Source organism: Jaculus jaculus, chromosome 7 (assembly GCF_020740685.1).
Source record: "Jaculus jaculus isolate mJacJac1 chromosome 7, mJacJac1.mat.Y.cur, whole genome shotgun sequence".
Classification (NCBI taxonomy): Eukaryota; Metazoa; Chordata; class Mammalia; order Rodentia; family Dipodidae; genus Jaculus; species Jaculus jaculus.
In genome coordinates, this window is record NC_059108.1 from 150,644,929 (window position 1) to 150,670,220 (window position 25,292).

At 50.4% G+C, this 25,292-nt stretch overlaps 1 protein-coding gene across 6 annotated transcripts in view; it reads left to right on the top strand.

Annotated features, from left to right (window-relative positions):
- Window positions 1-25,292, top strand: part of Bcl11b (BAF chromatin remodeling complex subunit BCL11B) — a 93,873-nt gene that overhangs the window by 3,689 nt on the left and 64,892 nt on the right. For 3 of the 6 annotated variants that reach the window (XM_045154618.1, XM_045154621.1, XM_045154624.1), the window contains exon 2: window positions 10,074-10,442. In XM_045154618.1, the coding sequence (XP_045010553.1) occupies window positions 10,074-10,442 (369 nt within the window). Of the gene's footprint in view, window positions 1-5,175; window positions 5,279-10,073; window positions 10,443-25,292 lie in introns of those variants that run through there. The other 3 variants (XM_045154619.1, XM_045154622.1, XM_045154623.1) reach the window with 2 other exon arrangements.

Here is a 25,292-nt window from a genome sequence, read left to right on the forward strand (position 1 = left end):
TAGTTGCATTTACAGACAATGCTGGTGAGAAGTGAGGTAAGTAAGAGAGCAGGAGACAGCTGGAGAGGACAACCCGGGCTTCTGGTTTGTTTCGAGATGTTGGACCCAGATGGACAGGGCTTTCCAGACAGGAGGGCAGTCCTAGCTATGGACAGAAGCAAACACCAGGAGACCCTGGAATGGTGGTGGCAAGGGAGGTAAGAAGCAGCAGCCAGCCAGGCCGAGGGCAGGGCTGCACGTTGGTGATGCCAGGCCTGGTCAGGGCACAGGGGCATGCACTTAAGAGGCCATGCAGGAGCTTGTCGCTTTCTGAAGAAACGGAAGAGCACACGATGTGCGTGGCCAGATATAGAACTCCAATTAAGGTGATTTTCTTTTAAAATGACCCACCAACAGGTCTCCTTGGGAGATTAGTAATTTTCTGTATGCATTCACAATTTTGCAAAACAACCAGAGACCCAAGATTTGACGTGGAAGCGAGACTCACTGTGTTAATTCCATGTTTGCCTCTTAAGTTGGGTTTTGTGGTGGCTGTATATTTTGAAGCTGGCTGCGTTCACAATTATCTTAACTCCCTGGGGTATAGTATATCTCCAATGGTCCACTTATCTTTCAAAAGTGGGCCTCCGGTAAATTTCATAAGACATGGGTCCTTCATTTCTTTCTTTTTAATTTTTTTGGTAATGGTGGGGGGCAGTGAAGTTTGTCTTCCTTCTGCACAGAAGGGAACCCCATATCATTAGAAGTGTGATATGTCAGCTGCTCTGATTCCACGGGAGAATAAAAATGTGTTCATCAGAGGTGCTATGCCAGGCTGATTTTATTCATTTGTAATTCACACCTGAGAGAAAACAGCCGTGAGCATATTTTAACAACCCCTAATATTTTTAAAGGGTATTTTTCTCTACCTAAAGATTCTGTCCATATGAATGTTTCTTTTTCTTTTTCTTTTCTTTCTTTCTTTTTTTTTTTTTTTTTTGGAGGGGAGTCTGATATCTCTCTTTGTGTCTGGGCCTTGCCCATATCTGTCTAGACTTTAACATAATTTATAATAAAACAAGTCGTTTCTCTCGTCCTGGGATGGATGCAATTTCTTGTGAGGAAGTTTGGCTTAGGTGGTGGCTGTGACTCTTCACTGGCCACTGAAGGAATCAGTGGGTCTCTCTTGACCACAGGCAAAACTAACTTTTGGTGTATTTGATGGTAGTTACAATGATGTTTCAGGTGAAATGGAAGCATGCAAAGCCATCTGGTTACGATCTGTCTCCAAGCTGCGGCGTGTAGCAGATTCTAGTGCCTTATCAGAATTTGACTTCTGACACTGACTTGTGGCTTAGAACACTGCTTGTCTCCGCCTTAACGTAACCATTTTGCATCTCATATCTCCATTGCTTTGCATTCTCTGTTGCTTGTTGTGATAAAATACTTTCCAAAATAAACTTTCAGTGGAATTGGCTTTTGGTCCATGGCAAGCTTGAAAACCGAGTCTCTCCTGGCGCCGCTCCGCAGCTAGGGGGCGCTCGGTGCCCGTGTCATGGCTGCGATGGCTGGGAGCCGTCGTCCACCAGCAGCAGCGCCAGTTTACGTTGCTGCAAAATGTCTTAAGTATGAAGTTGTGATATTGATTTTCCTGCACAGATTCGTGCAGGCCAAAAATGAGAATATAAGTTTCAGAAATCTATTTTCAAACTATCGCCATTGATTTACAAACCCTCACCTCGCAGGTGGGAAGGCCTGCTCTCTTTAATTTCCTTTTTTCATCCTCCCCCCCCCCCCGCCCATTTTAACAATTAAAATTGTTAGTCTTAAATGAGTGTGCTTTTCTCGAGCTGTCTGTGGTCTTGACGTTCTGAAGATGTTGTTGTGTTGGTAAGGTTTTTGTCATCTATGGGGTGTGGGGACGAGAGCATTATTTTGGTAAGGTTGCTTTCTGTGGGTGCTACTGACTAAAGACTCAGAGTATATCAGGAATGGCTGCCTAATGGAGTTGGGGCCCCAAAACAGCTTGACAAATGGTAATCTTTTCAGCTCCGATTTTACAGCACTTGGATCTCAACTCTATCTATAACAGTAGTGTTCCCACTGAACTAAGGGAAATAACACTATTCCCCAAAGATGTAAAATAACTCAAATAATGCAGAGAACTTTGTTTGGAAGGAGCCAGGACTTAAGCATACCATTCACAGGAGACAGTGCCCTTCATGGGTGGCATTTTATGAGTCTGTGTCTCCCCCAAATATATAATCCAGTGTGAGGGAATCTGTATGCTTTGATCGTGGGGTTTCTAGACCTATCATATCTTCTGAGTTCAGTGGGTGAGCTGAAGAGCTTGCCCTGAGACAGGAAAGTGTTTTATTCTAACCTGAAAGAGAAATAAATTAGGTCAGACAAAAGCCTATGCTGTCATCAGCTGGAGGGAGAGGGCCAGCCATTTATCTGATGACTTCTCTACTTCATTTCGTGTTTGAATCAAGTCATTTGTGGGCACATAGCGTAGTGCGGTAAGCGTGTGGGACATCTCCCAGATGAAGAGCCTGGGCACCTCTCAGGCTTGGGTGGGCAGTGACCTCTGACCTTCAGGACTGTTAAAAAACTATTTTTCAGAACCCTTAATCCGTTGCCTTGAACTTGGGAGCTTCACAAGATGTGATAACAAACAGATCACAGACATGGGGATGCATGAAAAAAATGTGGAGGAAGGAGAGGGGTGGGGGATCCCGTCCTTGTGACTTCCTCTGGCGTCTCTGGCGCCTCAAGGAAAGACCCTTGGGTGTCTTGGCCAGGTCTCAACTTCAGTTGAAACTCTCCAAGGACTTTGACTCCTAGGTTAATGCCGTTGTCACATCTGGGGAGGACAGGGGGAAATAAATACTCTTTTGGTATTTGGTATTACGTCCTGAACCACACAGCCAAGTTATTGATGCCGGCTCTGAAGACAGCGTGGTGTTGCTTGAGACACACATGTATCGGTCTCAGCAAAGAGGGGGCTGAGGAGAATGCCTGTCATCCAGCTGGTTCCAGTAGGGCGGTGGCTATGCCACTTCTCACATGCTCTGACCTGGGGTCTTGAGCGCTCAGTCCCCTGATGCTACCACATCCCACAAATCTACCTTCTTGTCCCAGGGAGCCCATGTGGGTCCAGGAGGCAGACGCACAGCTTGCTTTCTGTTTCTCTAGCTGCTGACTACCTCCCTCAAGCCACTGGCTTTACCAGGGCATGTATAAAGAGCCCCGAGTGCAGGCTGTCAGAGGGACATGCACCCTTCTTGTGCCCTCATCACCAGTTGGTGAGGGAGGTGAGACAGTGGTCACGTGTTCACTGGCAAAATAGCACTGGATGGAGGATTGGTGAATGGTGCTATGTTCACAGGACTTTCAGCCCAAATTTTGACATATGCAAGTCTTTTGTGTAGTTGCTGAAATTCCGGAAATTTATTATTATTTTTCTTTCTCTGTGGCAGCTGATAATTTGCTTGGGTGTGGAATTAGCCAGCTCGAATTATTTACTATAATGAAATCCCAGACCACACAAAAATTAAGTAGCTTCAAAGTAAAAAGAAGGGAAAAGATCCTCTCTTTTTACATATTTTTTAAATGACCCCTTTTCATGGAACTGCTGAAAATATAAATACATTTGTAACCATTCTAAAGAGTATTTGAAAACAGCATGCAGAAATGATTATACAAAGGTGAATTATCGTCATTAACATGTGCCTCAGATGGAAGCATTGCTAAGAATAAGAGGAAATGGGTGAAAGGCATGTTTAAATCTCTACCTTGGAAAGAAGGAGTGTGGGAAGAAACCTCTGATATTTCGGGTTTCCTGTTGCTTCTGAGAATCCTGCTCCCCCCTCCCCGCCCTGCACAGCCTTGTGGAAATCCTTCCTACCTGCACCTTTGAGAAAGCCTGGGTGTTAAACCAAATAAATGTCTTCATTTGGCCATAAAGCATGCTCTCACATCGCATGAGCCTTGTCCTGGCTCCAAAGATAGAAGGCACTCACAGTTTCATAGGAGACTATTCAGAGGGTTTTCTGTAAGGGTGCATCCTGTTCCTATTCCTCCTCTGCCTCCTCTTCAGGTATTTTATCAAAACACAGGTCGCTTCATTCTTGCTTGTCACTGTGGGCTTCACCTTTTATTTGTAGCTTTTTAGTACAGCTAGTGTCATGCACCTGAGAGTGGCTTTCCGTGTTAATTTCTTTAATGTGCTCTTGGGTTGGAGTAGTGTGTGTGTGTGTGTGTGTGTGTGTGTGTGTGTGTGTGTTTGGGGGCAAAACCCAAACACTACTGAGCTGGTTCTGGAGATCCTTGTGTGGTGGGGGAGAGGGGGCTGGACTAAGCTTGTTAGAGTAATTTAAGGTATTTTCAGGGAGTTGTTCGTAACCTGCTCATTTCTCAAGGATGGATGGGGTCTCCCCTGTTGCCATGTGACTATCCCACCTGTAGTCTATTGACCAAGGCTGTGGGGGTGAGGGGGTTCACAGATGATGAACCCCCACCTTCCTGGGATGCTAGCCAGATGCAGTGTTCCCTGAGCTGACCAAGTTAGCTGGAATCCTAGTCTGTTTCCTCAGAGAAGGAACCCACACTGGTTCTCATGTTTTCTCCCAGCCACTTTCTCTCCTTCTTGCTCCCGGATATCAGAAATGGTGAACATTTTCTTTTGAGGCATGTGCCATGGTTAGCATGGAGCAGACAGGGTGGTGGCCTTGGTGTGTGGTATATATCCATTCTTCCGTGGAGGTGGCTTTTGGAGGGTCTTGAGATGCAGGGCTATGATACCCAGAAGAGGCTTGACTCCTAGACCCATCAAGAAGGCTGGTAGCCAGGTCAAAAGGGCTTGAATCTGTGGTGCTTCCAGCTGCAGAACGTGTGCCCTGTTAGGGCCCTTTTGGGAAGTCACCATTTGCATGTTGGTGTGTACATCCCTGCAAACGCAGTCTCGTTCTTGTCTCCATCTCTCCCTCTCTGGACACTTCATTATTCCCTCAGTTGGGAGAACTTCATAAAACCTCTTGTGGTGCTTTGAAGCATCATCTAGTCATAGATTATCTTCTCCACCAAGAATTGATTCCTGTTCTCTCCTACCTTCCTCCCCTCCCCATGGTTGTTATTTTCCCTTGGATCCAATAAATTAAAAATTGATGACAGCTCTGAAAGTGTCGTGCTCTGTCAAATGCGAATGTTGGTGGCGTTTCTGTGTCGCCTGGAATCTCGAGCCCCTTCCGGAATGTTAGCCTAGAGGAGAATGAGAAGGACCCTTTGCAAAGTGTCGGTAAGCATGGGCTCACTGGCAAAGGAGCCAGCTCCGTAGCAAGCAGGTGTAAAGCCTGCAGTGGGAGACGGCTCTCGGGCGGATGGAGGCTGAACGTTTCTTGTAAACATGCATACACATCACACATCATGGTGGCAGCTGTGACGTCGGTGGCATACAGTGTTAAGAGCCTGACATCCCCCCTCCACTTCCTCCTCCTCAGCACTGAGGTGGCTTTCCCTGGACTGTGGGTTAGCCATTAAAGATAGAGATTTGGGGTTGAATGGTTGGGGGAGGGAGATAAAGGGATTATGAAACCTTATGCTCTGTATGTAGTAATATGTGTGTGTGTGTGTGTGTGTGTGTGTGTGTGTTCATGTGTATGTACATAGCAGTACACACGCCCCATGTCCTTGAGACGGTGGGTTACCCATGTCTTGGTTGGATTTCCCTGACAGGCAGGTGCAAGATGTTGTTAGAGATGGTCCGGGACAAGCAGGGTTCTGCGAGCCATGCATGTGGACTTGCAGGCCAGGGCCACCTAAGACTTTCCGAGCACTCGTAACTACTGGGGCTCTGATGGCCGCTTGGCTGGACCAGTGACAACAGCTCTTCTCCAGTTGTGTCTTCAGCCCTAAATTCCTCCTGAGCGGAGCCAAAACATGGGCACGTTTGCCTTGGGATCTAGCACACTCCCCTTCCACTTAACAACGATGCCCATTATTATTTGTGACGCCTGATTTCATTGCCTCTAAATGCGTTTACCAGCTGGGAGGAGACCCAGCCTTGTAAATAAAATGTGGTTTTGTTGTAGAAGAAAATCTAACTGTGTGTGTATATAAATATATATTTGTTCATGCACTTTAGGATTTAACATGCCAGTACTCTCTCCAGTCCTCTGATACCTGACGTTTGAGCAAGTGGCCGGCTGTATATAGCCATTCATTTTTCCTCTTAATGAGGCAAGCATTTTAGCAATTGCTGTACTTATTTGGCTCGTAGTATATTGAGAGCAGTAATATTTTGCAGGCTGCCTGATAGTCAGGGAGCTTTTTAGGAAAGCACACATCTTCTCAGAGGAACGTTTTATCTTTGCCTTATTTTTTAAGGCCTGAGAGTATAGGACAAGGCCTCAGGAGAGGCTGGTTTGTAGAGTCTGGGATCGGAATGGCAGCTTTTATCTCTCTTGTCCTTCCTGAAGCTTTCTCCTCTCTGGGGCAGGTGGGACCCTCTGCTTGTGTGAGCAGCACTGGGTCCTCCGAGGCGGCGCAGAGCTGAGGGACGTGGGCGTCTGGGTGGAGGAGGGTGCCTGGAGGACCATACACTTGTCTTTGGTCTTTTTCAGAGTTCTGTCAAGCGACTCTTTCTCTTTTTACTTCTTTCATTATCGATGCAGTTCTAAGAAGCGACACACACACACACAGCCTACATGCCCAGCCTGTATCTGCCTGCTAACGGAAATGAAACCACAGTTTTTGGGGGTGTTTCTGAGGGCCTCCTGCTTGAGCTTTTAGGCCCAGGCAGCTGCCCGCTCCACTCTCTCTGACCCAGATGTTGTTGGGATGAAGGGAGGGTTTAGGGTTCAGAGGGATTCAGCTGCTTGGGTGCGGGGGGCACACTTGTGAACCCTTCTCAAGAGAATGATAGGCAACAGGCCAGAGCCCAGAGTCCCCTAGGCAGCCTGGTAGGGAAAGGACAGCCCATTCTTCGGAGCTATCATCGTAGGGAGTTTTACCTGCAACGCTGAAAGTGGGAATGGAAGAAGAGGCCCCCTCACCTTCCTTTTCCTCCCAACTTGGTGGTAGTGGGTTGGATCCAGGCTCTGGGAGGTGGAGACCTAGCTCACACTCGCCTGTGTGGGGGTAGTCTGGGCCTGTCTGTGTGCCGGGGCCTTGGCTGTTTGCTGAACTCAGAAATGCAGTGCAGTCAATGGTGTTAGAGATCTTCAGACTCAATTAGGGGCTCACAGGACTTGCTGCACTAGGAGAGGGAAGGCAGACACTGCCAAAGAAGGAAAGAGCACCAGATGTTGCAAAAAAAGAAAAAGCAAAAAAAAAAAAAAAAAAAAAAAAAGAAAAGAAAAAAATTTGCTTGTTCGTTCGGAGAGGTGGGAAGAGAGAGAAACTTGCATATGAACAGGCATCTGTGACCTTTGCTAATTTTAAAAATTAGTCTGTTTCTTTGGAATTAGAAAACGAATTTAAAATTCTGTAGCAAAAAGCGTCTTAGCAGACACGACACACTCGTGTTTACTAGAACTGTCATGGAAGGTGGATGTGGCTGAAAAAGTTAATAAAAAGTCAGAAAAGATTCAATTAAAAAAAAGATTCAATTAAAATAAAAGGCGAAAAGGAGCAGGGTCGGGTGGGAGAGTGGCTTCGTTGTTTCACCCAGCGCACCAAGGACGAGGCGCTTTGCCAGGCCCGCTCAAAGGTGCTACTGAGAATGGTACCGGGTTCCACATCTCGCTGCTGCTTAGCTTGAATTCTCAATTTCATTTTGCCTTTTTTTTTCACTTTTCAGCTCATTTCCTTTGTGCTTCCTCTCTTCTTCTTCTTTTTTTTGACAAAACAATATTTTGACACCCTCCTCCCATTTATTAGTGCTCCTTCTCTGGAAATGGTGCACAATGCATTCTTATATTTCTAAAGAACTGTTTGCACAACCCTCTCCTTTGGCTCTGAAATTATGTATATGTAATTGGTAATTAAAGGTGGGAGCTTTTCAATATAAACAGTATTGCTCAATGTTAGATCATTAAAGGGAAAAGAGGCACCGAATAATTACCTTTTACGTCCTGACAAACGGTTTACAGGAATCCAGTCTCTCCGTCGAACCACTGTTCAGCTTGAAGGTTGTGATTACATTTTACCATAGCAAAGCATCTTTTCATAAAATAAATTGGTAAATTAATTACGTAGCATTGTCTTCAAACGCCTTTTTAAGTAAACTCCGATTCCTTTTTCAAGTGTAATTAATGGTTCCAGGGACTGGTTCTGTGAGGACGGCTGCTTACCTCGTCGGCCTTTTTGTTAGAGATGTGCAGACAACAGATTTAGGACTCACCCCTCTGTGGGGTGTTTCTGCATTACTATGTTCCTGATGTGTTTCTATGGTGAATTCCTGAGGGCTCTGCCTGCCTTCGTGTGCCCACAGGAGGATCTCCTGCTGTCATTCCCCTTGGCCTTGCCTGGGCCTTTTCCCCGTGGTGCTCGGCCTTCGGTGTTACCCGTGGACTCCCGTAGACCCCGAGCAAATATGTGTTCACAAAACACAGAACAGTGACGTATGTGCAGGATGGAAGGTGCCACCGGACTCTTCCCCTTCAATTATCTGCTCTTTGGCTCTGGCCCGTCAGTAACGTCACTGCCACGGAATGCGTCTTTGCCTCTTCCGTGTTCCTTTCTCTCTGTCCGTTCCTCTGACGTTTTCATTATCCTTTCCTAAATACCAGCAACTTAAAAAATACATACCTGCCCCCTGCGTGTCGGGCCTGTGGCTGCCTCTGGCTCGTCTGCAGACCCAGCCGCTTGTCCTTTCAGCACCAGCACTGACATTTGCTCTAGAAAATTCCAGCGGGAGTTTGCTCAGACCCCGAGGGGAGCAGGATCCCTCCAGTGTCCACTTCCCTTGATTTATAGCACTTTCACTGCTCAGTTCCCAGTGTTCCCTGAGGGGGTGGCTGACTTGTGAGGCATTTATTAGCTTCAAAATATTCGGGTCCTGTGCCCCCTATAAAACAACAACAGCAAAGGAAGTGTTACCGGCTGCTAAAGAAATACAAAAACATTCAGCCCCTTGAAAGTGTGGTTTGATATCTGTCAGAAATGCTTTTGGAGTTTGAAGAATCTTTTCTTTCCTCATCTTCTCGGAGTGAAAATAAAATGAACTGACAGAAAGGATGGTGAGGAGTTGGTGAACACCCAGACATCTGCAAGGGCACGGAGGTCCGAGCATGCACGCAGCGTGTGGGGAAGCCGGCTCCCTTTGCCGTTCAGTTCTGTGTTTCCTTCCATATTTTGGAATTTGACACTCACTTGTTGCTCTGCAAACATGTGGGCTTCTTTCTCTGGGCAGGACTGGCGCTCCAACGCCTGTCTGGGTTTCTGTTTTCTAGTTTGGTGCGTGGCCAGGGCTCAGGTAGGAGAATGAGAGTAGGTCTCGCATGAATGGGGAGGCCGGGAACGTGAATGAAAGCCCGAGGGGGAATGGAAGGGAGGTGGCAGCTGCAGCCTGAGCAAGGGGGACACAGCCCTAGCTCCCTACTTCTCAGCTACACTACCCGTTGGAATCACCAGAGAGGCTTAAACAATGCTGATGTCTGGTCCTAAAGCCACTGACCTGGGACGCTGCTGCTTCGACACTGGGTTTTTGTCACAGCTCCTGGGTGATGCTCACATACTTGAAGTGGGAGACATATGACGCTGCTGGCAGCAGAGTGGGTGTGATGTGCACGGACACACATGCGTGTTCTCATGTAGTGGGTGTGATGTGCATGGACACACACGCGTGCTCTCATGTAGTGGGTGTGATGTGCATGGACACACACGCGTGTCCTCATGTAGTGTTGGGAGAGGTTGGCAGGACATGCTTCAGGAGGCAGTCAAGCCAGCAGTGGTGGCGTGATCACTTTGGGGCGGCCATGTTGGGGTGCGTGGTGAACTCCAACTCCTGGGAGGACTTGGGGAGCTGCAGCAGCTGGCAGCGGAGGTGCCTGCTTCTTGGTGGGGAAGGGGAGGAAGGAGCCCCGTGCCTGTGATCGCCTAAGCCCATCTCTGTCTTCTCTACCCCTCCCCTGTGTCCTTTCTCTCTCCAGCAGAGGCCGACCATGTGGAGGCTGCCATCCTCGAGGAAGACGAGGGTCTGGACATAGAAGAGCCAAGCGGCCTGGGGCTGATGGTGGGTGGCCCCGACCCTGACCTGCTCACCTGTGGCCAGTGTCAGATGAACTTCCCGCTGGGGGACATCCTGGTTTTTATTGAGCACAAAAAGAAGCAGTGTGGTGGCAGCCTGGGCTCCTGCTATGACAAGAGCCTGGACAAGGGCAGCCCGCCGCCCTCCTCCCGCTCCGAGCTCAGGAGAGTGTCAGAGCCAGTGGAGATTGGGATCCAGGTCACTCCTGATGAAGATGACCACCTGTTGTCACCCACGAAAGGCATCTGCCCCAAGCAGGAGAACATCGCAGGTATGAACTTCTGCTCAGCTGGTGGCTGTTGTCACCTCGGTGGGTCTCACCCTGTTGGCCTGACAGTATCTGGTGCTGGGGGAAGTTTGAGGGTGGGGCCTCTCCCTTTTAGGCCTGGGGGTGGCCCCATTGGCCCGTGTGTGTGGGGGGCTTTGCATTTGGTGAGGGGACTCTATCTTGCACTTAGTCCGCAGGTGGCTTGGAGTACAGAATGGAAATTTGTAGGTCAGCCTCGCCTGGTCTTTGCTGGTGATCTATGCTCAGGCCCTGGCTTTGGAGCCAGGCTTGGTTTGAACTCTGTTCTTTCCAACCTGGGTGTAGCCGTTCCTGTGTCTCCAAGACAGAGCTAAGGAAAGCCCCCTCATGATGGCTGTGAGGATTCAGGAGACGCTGTGTGGCAGTAGCTGGCAGGCACGTGCTCAGGGGACCATCACCTCCCTTCCTCTCTCTGGATTCAGCTCCCTTAGCTGTGAAGAAGGGGAGATGGCCGGCCTGACCCCTGAAGCTACTTGTCTTGCTGTCTGAGTGCGCGGGGGTGGTGGAGGAGGACTGAGGATGAGCTGTGGGAACTTGCCTGAGCACTGGGGCCCTGGCGATGGATGGCTGTGCCCTTTGCACGCCCACTTGGCTGACCTGGACAGCTGGTCTCACTGCCTGGAGCACAGGTGTGAGGCCTCTGCCCCAGGCACAAGCTGTGTCTTCCTCCAGCAGGACATGCCTGTCTATGTCGTTTGTCCTTGTAGGTCGCATCATGGCATGCTGGAGTCTCCCTGGGGGAGAGTCTGTGCTGCGTGTCAGACAGTGTTTGCTGCTGGGTTATAGTTATAGCTCTGAGTCCAGGAGTCTGGAGGAGGTGAGGGCCCTGACCTGATTGTGTTTCCCCCATAGAGGGAACTGGTCCTAAAGCAACCTAAGCCTCGGTGTTTGTGCAGATGAGGGTTCAAATCCTACTGGCTGACTTTGGGTTAACTCCTTCATGAAGCAGAGCCTCAGTTTCCTTGTCTGTCAATAAGAAGTGATTATCCCAGCAGGCCTAATGTGAGGAATAAATAAGTTGGTAGTGAAACTTTCTCTTGAAGGTCCCTCCGGCTTTGCAGTGTATAAGTTGGTGGCCTGCTGAGAAAACATGGGCCCCCATCCCCTTGGTGTTTGGGTTAAGGAGCCAAGGGTACTGAGGCTTTGGTTGCTCCGAGGAGGCGAGCTAGGTTGCTGTACATAGGACCTGCAGGAGCCTGGGAGACAGCCAGGGTCTCACACAGCAAGCTTGCCTCCACTATGGGGCAGCTGTGGGCAGTGGAGAGAGCTTCTACCAGCCTGGCCCCTGGCCTTGCCTTTAGCTGGGTGCCATAACAGGACACCTGTCACACTCCTAACTGGGCCCTGGCATGCCAACATGGTCAGCAAGATGCCTCTTTCCTCAGAGCCAAGACATCAGGGCGCTGGGTTCGTGTCTGTGTGGCCGGATATGACACTTGGGATAGATTTGAGCAGTGTAAACACCAGGGCCCACATGCCTTTCAGGGGTGGCCGTGACTGGTCTCAGTGTGTACACTGATGCCCCAGCCCCCAAGTCTTCATTTCAAACCGAAGACATTTCCCAGTGAGAACCCGTGGATCACCGTGAGGAGGTTTGCTTAAGAAAATGACTGAATATGCTTTCATAAAAGGCGAAGTTAATCTCCCAGCAGCTTTTTGCTCCAACCTCTAGCCCCCACTCCCCCTTTTATTTTCTTTTCGGGGAGTCATACTGCAACAGTCTATGGTATTTTTATTTTATGTGCGACAAAAGATATTCTTGGCCCTCCTGTTCGGCAACAGGACAAATGGATTTCTTCATTCCAGAAGAAATATGTAAAATAATCCCTTAGAAGTCTAAAGAGATATGTTTGTTCAAAGCATTTAAAATGTTATTTTAATCAAAGGCACGAAGCGGTCTACATGCTGTGTCAGCTGCAGACGGCCATTCGCTTCTAACAGCCCATCTCACCCTTCCTTTCCACTCCTGTGTCTCCTGGTCCCTCCCTACTTTGGTACCAACTTTTCTTTTCTTTCTTTCCCCCCATTAATAAAAAGGAAAGATTAAAGAATAAAACTTCAGTGGCTCAAATGTATAAAGTAATTTAATATGGTGGGAGCATTAATTATTTTAGCTTAATTGAATTCCGAGGACTGCAGTCCTTGCATTTTTGTAGACAAGCCCTGTTTATTATTTCTCTGTGTAGATTAACAGTAAAGGAAACACAGATAACTTTCAGTTATTTATTGTAAAATAAATGTGTCAATTCATGTGTAAAGCAAGCTGCTGAAAGATAATTGAGTCTTTATATTTTAAGAGGGGGCCAGGAATCACCAGTGCTTCTTCGCTTCCGGAAATCCGCACAGCTGCTGCCCAGGCCCCGGGCATGCTGGTCTTGCAGGCCCCCAGCTCCTGCCTCCTGGCTGTGGCTCCAGGGGCTTCTCTAGCTGCTCCATGTCCTGTATTGTCCCCGTGGCCCCGGTGTCCCCAGCAGGTGCTGGTGGGTGGGTGGCTACAGATTCTTAGGACCCTGTTTCTGGCTTTGTCTGGCCAGCTTGGTTGAGGCCACGGTGGGTGGCCATGGTTCTGGCCCTTCCTGGAGCCAGAGGCAGCCTTTGTTTGGACCAGTTAGCCTTTCCTCTCTGTCTATCAGGAGCTTCTAGAAGCAAAGTGGATGGAGTAAGTGAGATCCCTTCTACTCTTAGGTGTTTCTCTAGGGTGAAGGCTGGGGTGGCATTTGGCCAGTCACCACACCTGGGTGTGGACCCTGGGTCAGCCCTTTCCTTTCCTTAGGCATTGCTGTAAAATAGTTTCTAGTCCTTTTGTTTCCTTAAAACGATACAGAACTAGGAAGGCACAGTGGAGAGCACGCCTTCACCTGTTTTCACTCATCCATTCATTCATGCATTCATTCGTTCATAACTCAGCACCTGTGCCCTCCCCCCACCTTGGACATCTGGGTTTCTTTTGAGTGTCCTTCCTGGGGAATGTGAGCAGGTAGCAGCTTTGTGCTTGCTGAGGGCATGCTGATCTGGAGCCCGTCCCCTGTGCACCTGCTGTGGTGAAGGCCGTCCCTGGCCACTTGTTTTGAGGCCCATCTGGGAACAGGGTAAAGGTCCAAAAGTTTGGTCTTTGGCCTGGAGGTCTGACTTGGGATCAGGGGTGCCTCTGATAATACTCGCCCATGTTGGTTTGGGGCTATTCTTGTGGCTTCTTCCCCCATGTCCTGTCCCTGCCTCTATCAGGGACTCTGCTGGTTCCCAGCCCCTCCACCCATGCAGTCCTGGGCACCCTCAGCCCAGGGAACGGGGGCTGAGGATCTCTGGGGCATGCTGAGGGAGGAGTGGGAAGGTAAGGGCTCTGGGTGTTTGGGGTCTGCAGCAGGTGGGGTGGGAAAGAGCTCAGCTAGACTCCCAGCCTGAGCGCAGGTCTTCACCTCAGGTTCTTTGCCTGTGAGGCACAGGGAGGGTGAGAGTCTAGTCTTTGTCTTGTCACACTTGTGAGTGTTGCAGGAGCAACCCGGGTGTCCTTGGAGTGACTCCCTGAGAGGGCTGCAGAGACTTCTGTCAGCTTCTGCAGATCCCATACCAGCATCGACGGCAAGGAGGGAGGGGCTAGGCCCCCATCTACTCCTCTGCCCTGTGCCACACAGTGACTCTTTCGTGGCAGCTCACCCTGGGAAAGGGCTTTATTTAGAGTTTCCTCTGCTGCACCCACTTTTCAGCATCCTGCAGAGGATTAAATGAGATGAGCCCCGAAAACACCACACAGCAGAGTCAGGCCAAATGGAGGTAGACATCCAAGATAAGACCATGTCTAGAAAGCTAAGCCAAGGAGAGCAGGACTGGATCCTAATTGGCACTGCTGAGGAATCCTTTCCTCAGACTAAACTTAGGAAATGTACCTGGGTCTGCTGAGCGGCTGCTTCCAGGTTCTGTCTAGAATCTTCCAGAATCTCCTGAGATAGCCTCTGGAGGGGAGGCACCTGCTCACTGGGAATTCTGTTTTGCATTTTATCACCTGTTCCTCAGCCTAGCTGGACGAATCCATCCCGTTTTAGCTGTTACCATAGGCTGGCCTTCTTTCTCTTCCTCCCGTGCCCCAAACATCAGTTTTCTGAAGTGCAGACACAGGAAAGGGGGTGACAGGAGGTGGCAGATCCTTGGGGCTCAGAGGTGGCAGGTCGTCCCTGCTGTGATGTCCTCATCAGGAACCTGGGAGGACCCCTAATGTACCTGGGGGCTCTTGTCCCGATCAGGGTTTGGTCCAGTGGTCCCCGTGACATGCTGCTAAGCAGTGCTGGGCAAAAGGGGGCCTGGCGGGCTCTAAGACTCACAGACTTTCAACCAATAAAGCCAATGTGAAAAAAAGAAAAGTCCCAAACAATAGCTTGGCTAGTGGGAGATAGTAAATAAATTACTTGTGCTGAAGACTGGTGATAAACTCCACTTGCAGGTTGTCTTTAAAAAAAAAAAACAACTTGCATATGATCTATTTGGAGTTATTTTCCCTCCAAATTAAAATTAGTTAAATCCGTGCATGTTGTGTGGATCATATCTTTTTATTATTAAATCTGGACAGCTAATTATTAGTACTCTCGGCACTGAGGAATAGCTTTGCGTTCTGTCTGAGGGATGTGGCGCCGGGCGGAGGCTGGCGGCTGGCTGGGTGACCTTAGGGCTTAGGGCAGGCAGCTGATGGGTCCAGGAGAGGGCTTCTACTTGGTGCTTCTCACTGTACTGAGTTTCTTGGGTTATCTCAAGTTTCCAACTTCCCAGCACATATTTCTTGCCCCCTTTTTTGTTGTACGTGTGTGTGTGTGTGTGTACGTGTGTGTGTGTACATGCGTGGGGGGATGGGCGCGTGCCACGTCCTGTGGTGTGTGTAGAGGTCAGAGGTCAAGCTTGGTCCTTGCCTTCCACCTTCTTGAACTCATGGCGATTCTCCTCTCTCTGCCTTCTGAGTGCTGGGATTAAAGGCGTGCACCACCATGCCTGGTCTATTATCATTTTTTATTTGATGGCAGTTAACTGTTGACCTGGGGTTTCATTTTTAATTCTTTAATGTGTGTGTAGCGTGCACGTGGCATCCAGGGGACTATCTCCTGTGTCATCCCTCAGGCATCATTCACCATTTTTGAGACATGGTCTCTTGTTGGCCTTGAGCTGACCAAGCAGGCTAGAGTGGCCAGGCCCGGGGAGCTTCCTGTCTCCGCTTCTCCAGTGTTGGAATTACAGGTGCATGCCACTATGTCCTGTTTTAAAAACCTAATTAATTGTGTGTGCGCACATGTGTTGAGGTCAGAGGACAACTTTTGGGTGGTTCCTTACCTTCTACTGCATTTGAACTTAAAAATTTATCTTGTTTATTTTTCTTTATTTATTTGAGAGAGACAGAGAGAGAAAGGGAGGGGAGAGAGAGAGAGAGAGAGAGAGAGAGAGAGAGAGAGAGAGCTCGCGTCAGGGCTTCCAGCCATTGCAAATGGACTCTAGATGCATGCGCCACCTTGTACATCTGGCTTACATGGGTACTGGGGAATGGAGCCTCAAACGGGGGTCCTTAGGCTTCACAGCAAGTGCTTAACAGCTAAGCCATGTCTCCAACCCCTCATTTGAGCTTTTGAGACAGGGTCTCTTATTGACTGCTCCTTTTGTGAACTTCTAGGAAATTTTATCTCCATTTCCCTTCTTGCTATAGGACCCCTGAGATTATAGAAGGCCACTACAGCTTCCCGCCTGGGGATCCAAACTCAGCTGTGAAGCAAACACTTTATCCCCAGAACCATCATTTTTTTTAAAATGTGGGTTCTGAGGATCAAACCTGGGTACTTATTTTTGTAAGGCAAACACTTTACCAAATGAGCCATCTCCCCAGCCCCTTGACTTGAGTTTTTATTGGCATTGGGTAGGATTTGGGTGTTGGGGACTTTGTTAATGCTGGTTGAAAACAAAGCCTGACCACAGCATAGCCAATAACTGGAACCCAGCAAGAGGGGCATCTCTGTTTGTAATCTATGAAAACAAGGCATCCCAGCTATCCCTCCTGTGCTCTGAGGGTCACCTTTTCACTGGGGAATCAAAGGGGTTGAAGTTCCCATTCATGGATTTTTAAAATAATTTTTCTTTAATGTATATGTGTGTGGCGTGCATGCATGTACGTATGTGTGTTCATATGTGAGTGGGCAACATGTGCACGCAGATGTGTGTATCTGTTTGTGCTCATGTGTGTCAGAGGTCGAGGCCAGAGGTTGACCTTGGGTGTCCTTCTCTGTAGCTCCCCACCTTTTCTTTTTTGTGGCAGGGTCTCTCCCTGAACCTAGAGCTTGCTCATTCAGCTAGTCCTGGGGATCCACCTGGCTTCCCCTCCTGAGCCCTGGGATTGCGGCCACAAGCCTCGGCACTCACATGGGTTCTGAGGATCTGGACTCAGGCGTTCTTGGATTTTTCAGTGAACACGTTCTTCCTGGAGCATAGTGTGTGTGTGTGTGTGTGTGTGTGTGTGTGTGTGTGTGTGTCTGTGTGTCACTGCTCCAAAGACCTAGCAAAGATGAATCCATTTGATCTTCCTACAGTTTTATGAGGTAGGCGCTAACCTGGAACTCCTTTCTAGAAGGGGAGGCAGGCACAGAGATGTGAAGTTGTTTGCCCAATGTCACACAGCGGTGAGTAGGGGCCCAGAATGTTCTGCACTGTGGTGACCTGGGGCTGTGTGGTCTCATTTCATCCTGAGTCCCCACCTTCTCCGCCTTCTGAAAGTGGTAAATTACATGCTACTTTCATTTTTGTAGGGGAGGCAACTGGGCCTAGAGAGAGCAGTAGTTAGTGCCTTGCAAGATTGCCCTCAAGTTAGTGGGTGGCTTGGTGGAGCCTGGGAGCCTGCCTCTGCCCCTCTCCTGGGAGGAAGAGGTCTTTACTGTGGCCGGTGCAGGCCTTCTGTTCCTAGCTGGGCAAATGAGGGCTGTCTTCTGGGAGTGACTCTCCTAAAGGACATGGGATCCGGGATGGGGACAAGGACAGCGGCCCTACCTGTGTACACTGCTGTCTGTGTATTTTATGAGGAGCTGTCCCATCCAGTAGGTTTGTGAAGCACGTGGCCTCCTAGGCCCTGGAGGGGGTGGGAGAAGCTCGGGGAAGTACCGCCTGAGACCAGAAAGGCCCCCTTTGCCTGTGTGACCTCGAGTAGGCCCCTCCCTCTCTGGGCCTGAGTCTCCAGAGCTGAAATGTAAGAACCCACCAGTGCTTCCCAGCAGCTGCCCGAGCCAGGCCAGGCCAGGCCATGAGGCCAGGGCATGAGGGTGGGGGGGGGGGAGACTTTAGCTGTCCTCTAAGCCACTCCCACCCAGCTGCCCTGACTTGATTAATTTTTACATATGGGACTTGGGAAGCTGTTTCCTCTGAAGAATTGACAGTTGAAAATGGAACTTATTACATGAACAGTTGAACAAGGTCCTGTTGCACGTGGTGAAGTGTACCCTGGCCCCAGGGAGAGGTGGTGAGGGTGCTGGGAGGGACAGGTGGCGCCTCAGGTTAACCACAGGTTTGGGACTCTGGGATCCAGGTTCTTGGGGTGAAAGCCAGGCTTCCATTCCTAGCATAGACCCAAGGCAAGCTGTCCCCCGTGGCCGAGGCAACCCCCTCCCCAGGACCACTGTGCTCATTGCTGTTTGATTGGGATAGCCGCCCCCGCCCCCCACCAGGCAGCTTCCATTACTTTCAGAGTGTGGATTTGAACTCAGCCTCAAAGGGGCAGGCCAGAGGCGCAGGGGTAAGAGCCCCAGTGCTCCAACCCCATTAGCATGGGCCTCCAGTCAGGGAGTACACACTGGGCCATCTGTCTAAAGCAGTACCCAGCAAACACAAACCCAGGTACCCTTGAAGTGGCCTTTCCAGGGCAGACCAGGCCTCTGGACACTGAATCAGCCAGTTCAGGGGCTCCAGGAGGGGTCCCTTGGGGCTGCCAATCCTGGGTTTAGCTTAAGGTGACAGCAAGGGTCTGGATTGTTCTCCTTTAAGAAGGAGCTGTATAACCCTTCTGTGACCTCTTTCCACCTCCAGCAACTGGCTAAAAAATCCTTTGGGGTTGTGGACCCGCAGAACTGAAAGTTCTCCCTTGGAGGCTGAGCTGGTCTGCCCCCTCCCACCCAAGTTCAAAGCTAGCCAATTAAGAAACTCAAAACAGTGCGGTCTTCTCCTGCATCATAGGCTTGTAAAACTTTCCCTACAAACGAAGCGATTTTATTCGCTGGGGGAAAATGAGGTATGTAATTTTCCTGACCTGGCCTTTGCTTTGGGGAGAAGGGAAAAGAGACAGTGCATTTTCATAAACAGACGATCTCTAGGCCACAAATGCGGTCCACGCTCAGGGTCCGGGCCTGTGGACTGCAGGGCAGGGTTCGAAAGGCACAAAGTGGTGGGTGACGCTTTGAGATTCAGGGCTGTTCTGTGGCCTGAGGTGGGAGTGAACCTCAAAATCAGCAACCCCCCCACACCCCGCTCTGCTACAGAACCTCCTCCACTGCTCCCCGGACACAAGCGCCACCACAGCAACTTCCTACGTGCCCAGCAAGTTGCAAGATGCAAGACTCCCCGGTCTCTGACCTCCAGCGCCCCCCCCCCCACCCCCCCCCCCCCCCCCCCCGTCTTCCTCCCCAACGTGCCGGCCCCAGCTACCCGCCGAGGAGGCCCGGAAAAGCTCCTAGACGTTCGCAGCCTGGGGTCTAGGGCACCCATTTTCACCAAGCCTGAACACACAATGGCCTTCCTCCCCACCCAGAGGCAGGGGACTCCTGGGGTGATGTGCGCCCCCGGGGCCGCGCAGTGCGGGGTGGACACCTTTAACTTTGAGATTGCTCCCGGGGCTTCCCCTGCGGCGGGTGATCCTTCCCCAACCCGCCTGGCCATCTCAAGCTCCTCCGCGATGCTCCTGGGCCTTAAGGGGCCCGAGGTCCCCCGCCAGGCCTCTCCAGCCTGCGCCCCGGGGCGCGCGCCCATCCTTGGCGGGCCACCTCCCGCCTGCCCGCCCGCCACCCCCGTCTCGGGCCCGGCCCGCACGCTGATCGCGCCTTCCTGGGCTGGAGGCCGAGGGGCTCCCGGCCCATGCATAATTCGGGGGCTTAATGGGCCAGCTGCCCGAGCGGGATTCGAGGGGCGGGGTCAGGCGCAGCTGACCCTGCCTCGTCTGGCCTCGCCCGGAAGGCGCTCTCCTTTCTTCCTCGCCTGACAGCTTCCCTCCTGTCTGGGCCTGGGTCCGAGGGAGGCGGGGGCTGAGCGAGTCGAGAGGCTCTCCCCGAAGAAGGGGTCATCCTTCTTGCATCCTTGCAACTTTTGCTTTGGTGTGGCGGGCAGGGAATTGGAGCGGCCAGTGACCCCATTCCTGTAGGAAGTGGGATGCTGGTCTCCTTGGAGCATCCTGCAGCCCTGGAGTCTCTCTCTCTCTCTCTCTCTCTCTCTCTCTCTCTCTCTCTTTCTCTCTCTCCCTCCATCCCCATCCCCCGCACCCTGGAGGCCCCAGCCCAGCCCAGCCCAGCCGCCTGGCTAGCACGCCCTTGGCGCAGTGCCAGCCCCCTTCCCGGGCTGCGGCTGGGAAGGATGGAGGCGGAGACCCAAGGTCAAGGGCGGGGAGGCCGCCTGCCCCGGGCCCCTTTGTCCCTTCAGGGGCCGCCCCTCCTCCACCAGTCTTTCTCTCCCCGGGCTTCCTGCCCGCGCCCCTGCGAGTGACCCTGGTCTTGGGGGATTACAGTTGAGGACCTTTGGAAGCTGCCGGTGGCCTCATCCCCGAAACCTCCCTGCGCTAGGTGCAGACTTCAGAGAGGGTGACTGTTGCCCGGGATCTTGGGGGTGCCGGGGTTCCCCTCTCATCTCCCACCTGTACTCGGAAGGGTCCAAGGGTCGCTGGGCCTTAGCTCACCTTGGCCTAACAGATCCAGGTGAGGCAGGAAGGAAGGGGCCTCAGAGTCCCTTCTATTGTCCTTGTACTTGTAGGGTTGACGAAAGTACTTTTCTTTACAACCGGCTCCCTGCCTGGGAAGAGAGGGAGCCTGCTTTTTTTCAGAGCGAACTTTTGGGGCTGCGATTTTAAAACACTCAGGGACGGGGTGTTTTCCTCAGTTGAGTGGGAATGGAACAGGCCACCGCAGTGGACTGGGAGTCTGGAATTAAGAGGATTTAGTGTCATTGCTCCTCCAACCCCAACCACTTGCTTTACCATAACCGCTCTCCCCGCCCCCACAAAGAGAATATAATGCAAATACTCACCTTGATAGGAACCTCTTTTCATAACGGGTTCTTAAAAATTGGTCACATTGTTTGAAGCTCTGCAAGAGGCCCTTATTGACCTGGGAAAAGTAGTGTTCTGATCTCTAGTCTGTCTCCCAGTAAGTTCTTAAGAAAAATGTTCAGACATTCCCCCAAAAGATGTTAACTCTGGAAACAGAAATAAATGATGTTTGCCTATGGAAGATGAACCTTTACCTTCCTAGTGACAGTTTCCAGGCTAGAATTGGGCTCCCATCTGCATTCTGCATTTTTTTAGAAATAGGTTTGAGCAAGACAGAATTGATGTACGAGGATAGAAGGCAGGTAGTTTTAAAAATACGTGGTCATGTGTACTTCTGATGTGGGTCTGACAAGGGGTGGGGGGGGCGCACCTTCTTTTCTCTCCAGATACTCTGTCAACAATGCCTTTCTGGCATTTTTAGTAAGAGTTGATGTAAAAAAAAATCTTAGGTTTAGTTAATCCGAACTTCAAGGAACTGGCTTTTCTGGTGGAGGCTGAAGGTACTTGTCAATTTATTTGTTGAAAGGCCTTGGGGAAAAGCAACCCATTCAATGCTTGGGAACGGAAACCGCCTGCCAGTCCTGGACAGGAAGGTTTTCTATCTGCCCAAACTTGCCGGCGGATTTCTCAGACGTCCATTTATGACAGTTCCAACAAGATAGAAAGTGCCTCTGAGGATCTGTAAATAAGGGGAGAGATCACCACCGGCAGGGCACTCAGGACGCGCCGGGGCAAAAAGGCAGATTCTGTGTTTGATTAATATTTATGTTATGAGATTCCTTTACAGAAAGGAAGATGAAACACTAATTGTGTGTGTGTGTGTGTGTGTGTGTGTGTGTCTGCACCCTAGGTCTTTGCAGTTCGTTTCTAGAGATGTACATTTTAGGATGTTTGGAGGCCGTGTGTGTGTGCATGCGTGTGCGTGTGTGTGTGTGTGTGTGTGTGTATAGGGGTGGTCATATTTTGCTTGAGGGACAGGTGTCCTGGGGTGGCTGTTACTCCAACAGGGAGGCCAGCAAACCATCTGTGCGACTCAACAATGATAAAAATTAGGCAGCGTTTTCCTGTCTAGGTTTGGACTAAGCCTAGGGAAGAAGTTGTGGGAGCTTCTCACCCAGGGTCTGAGCCTCCTCCTGGGTGACCTCCTTCCTGGGGTGGGGTCGTGGGGACGGGTGCGCACACCTTCAGTGCTGGGTCCCTGAGTGGCTCAGGGCTGCCGCACTGTGTGGCTCTGGGCCCTGGGCTGTGTTGTCCCGGGAACAGGTGGCTTTGCCTGGCTTTGTTCAGAAACACTGTGTGGGAGATGTGCTCTGAAATGGGGCATTCCGTGGCTGGATCCTGCGGAAACTCAACCAAGGGATTGGTAGCCAGAGGGATCCCAGGAAGGCTGCTGCAGAGATGCCCTGGCGCCTTCACTTTTATTGCTTTGAGAAATCTATGTTTCTTGGTAGGATTTCCTTATCAGTGGCTTTTCTTGGTGGCCCCACCACCCAGGTTAGGCATTGAATAAATATTTGTGGCAGCTGGAATGTCGGGGGCTCGGGGGAAGACCTCAGGGCGTAGATACCAGAATGAAGACTGGAGACTAGATTGCAGCCAGGCGCAGGCCCCGTCTCTCTGCTTCCTAAGCAGCCTGGGGTCAACCAGTTAGTCCACTGGTGGAGGCTGCATCCAGAAAATGGGGCTGTGCCCTTGTTTACTTCCCTGCCACCATGTGAATCGATGCCCAAGCCAGTGCTGCAGTGAGGCAGCCACTGACTTCAAAGCCACTGTGCAGACGAGGCTGTTCCGGTTGGGACCCCGGGGGCGGGGTGACTAATTTGCACAAGGGAAAGGAATCCAATAGCTGTTTGTATAGGGTGTCATTTTTAATGCAAAGAGGAAGCATTTGGGGCTTTGGGAGGGAGGTTTAGGAAGGGAGTACTTGGGTTTTCAATTTAGTAACCTAATATCACTAGGAAACACCCTCTCCTATCCCCATTCATTTTTAGAGGACCCTTTCTTGAAGCCCCCTTATTTTTGTTGGGGAATGTCACATAGTTCAGAATCCTACTATCAAGTGGTGTTCCTGTTGACCTTGACCTGAATACTCCAGCAAAAGTATTTTCCCGCATAGAGGTTTCTGGCTGCCTAGGAAAGGGAGGAGGAGGTATAGACTTGCATAGGGAGGCATGCATACAGCAGGCAGCCTTTAAGTGCACAGTCTTTCAAGGTGCCAGTGAGGAAGGAACTGCGCAGACGGCTGAGGAAGTTGTTTTTCTTTTTCCTTTTTTTTCCTTTTACTGCCTCCTCCTAGAGCTCAAAGAAATTGGCATCTCCATCAGCCGGGTACACAGCTGGCTGTGGCAAAGTGGCACCTTCGCTAGGGAAATGCAGGCCTCGATCAGCTCTGTTGGGGCTGCATTTTACTCTCTCTCTCTCTGTTTTTTTTGTTGAGGTTTTTCTTTCAAAGATGTTTAGTTTGTTTTCCCCCTCCAAATCCTAGGTGACCTGAATTCGACTTTTAGTAAGAAAAACCTCTGGTTGGACCTAAATCCTCTGGCTGGGCTGGCTCTTGAGGAATACACATACTGTCCCTGTGCTTTTGGGACATGCTCAACAGGGCTCTAGTTTGGGGTTGGGGTGGTGTGTCCTCTCACCCACGTGGGGGCCTTGGCAGAGCCCTCGTCCCCGGCATCTGAGCTGGAGAGAGGTGGAGGCGGCAGGCAGACGGGCCGGGCTGTCTGGTCGCAGGCTTGCAGCCAGGTGCGCAGTGCTCCTTAATTGAATACAGACCTGAGTGAGTTCCAGGCGGGCATGCAGGGATGGGTCGGTGGGGGGAGGTTCCTGTGTCTTTTGCCTTTGGTCGTGGCTGGAATCTTGCAACCTTTCAACTCCACAAGCCACCCTCACCCCTCCGTCTAGCCCACGGAGAGTGTGGAATAGCCAGGGGAGCAGCCGCGACCACGCGAAGCCGGGTAAATATTGTTTGGACGAGCCGACTCTTCCATCTTTTGTTAGTGGCAGCTCCTTAATTAACCGGCAAATGAGAGCTGCCTTCTTTTGACACTTGCATATATTTTGGGGCAGAATATTCTTGTTCTTCTCAAACCCCAACTCTGAACCCTTCAGGAAGCCTCTCTAGGAAGCCTGGGCTGTTTCTCTCCCACTTGTCCTCCCTGTTCCCGCCTTCCTGTCCCCTCCTACCCACCTTCTCCTAAACCCAAGTGGGCTGGTAGCGGAGTGGAGGACAGACATATTACACACAGCTAAATAAATCATGTTTACGCTTGGCGTTCTTGGGAGTGAAAAATCTGCTGGCTGTTTCCACTTCCTTATTTCTCAGCATTTGCTACCTACCTGTTTTTGAGCACATGCCCAGAAATAGTAGTTTTGTCAAACGAGGGGATAATGCCAGCCAGCCTTTTCTGCTGCCAAGGAAGCTGCTGGATTTTGCAAAACAGAGTGACGTTTTTTTTAGTGACACTGATGTGTTTTTTTTTTTTTCCTAAATAAATTAGGATGTAAAATAAGGGTATTAAAATGCACTTAGGGAAAGGGAGGGGCTACCTAGACACTCCTGCTGCCCAGGGGCATGTAGCAAAGCAGGTTTAGAGAAGAAAGGTCTCATTTTTTGTAAGCACTTGGCTTTTCCAAGGGCAGCAAGCAGCCGTGGGAGGCAGAGAGCTGCACCAGTCAGGTTCCCTCAGTCTTGGCCCCAAGACTTCATTTTCTCTGCCGATGATGTGCTACAAGGGATCGTTCTTCCCTTCTCTCTCTCTCTCTCTCCTTCCCTCCTGTTTGGTTTTGTGTCTGGTTAGTTCCTGAGGTGTTCTGAGGTACCCACCAGTCAAAAATCTCATCCAGGTCTGTGTTGGCAGCTGGTTGGGGTCTGGGCCACACACCATTGTTTCTGTACCAGACCAGCCATGGAGGTCTCCCTGCCTCTGTGCCTTGACCCATGGCGTTCTCTTGGGGACATCCAAAAAGTCACTTTCATGGTATGTGCCGTTTGTGGGACAGAGGGCTTCCTGGTTAATTACAGCCAAAGATGGATAGGCTGGCAGATTAAAAAAAATTCTTTTTAAGAAACCGTCTGAAAAACAAGCGAATGGGAGATAAACACGGTACACTCCTGTAGGGAGGTGAGACCTCTCTTCTCACCAAGTCTGCGCAGGGTTTCTGTGGCCAGCTCCTCCTTGCAGCTCTGTGGCCAAGACGGCCAAGGCACAGAGCATCACGACAACATCACAGCCAGCGTGCTATGATTTCCCCCAGTTTCTAGTGGGAATACTCTGCGATAGAAATGAAATTTCCACTGAGGACTGCACTGCCGGTTTCTTTAATTACATTAAATAGTGGTCTAAACCTCCGCTGAACGCACCTCGGTACAGCCACGTCGCGAGCCGGCCGGATTGATTCGTAAGCAGCAGTGTCACTGGTGTTAATGTGCTAACAATCTTTATTAAATTAATCTCTCGAAGTGTTAATTTTTACAAATTTTGTTGTGCACACACTCCATGTCACCTCTGGTGTGTTAGCAGATGAAAATGGATTTCACGTCAAAAAATAAGGAAGAA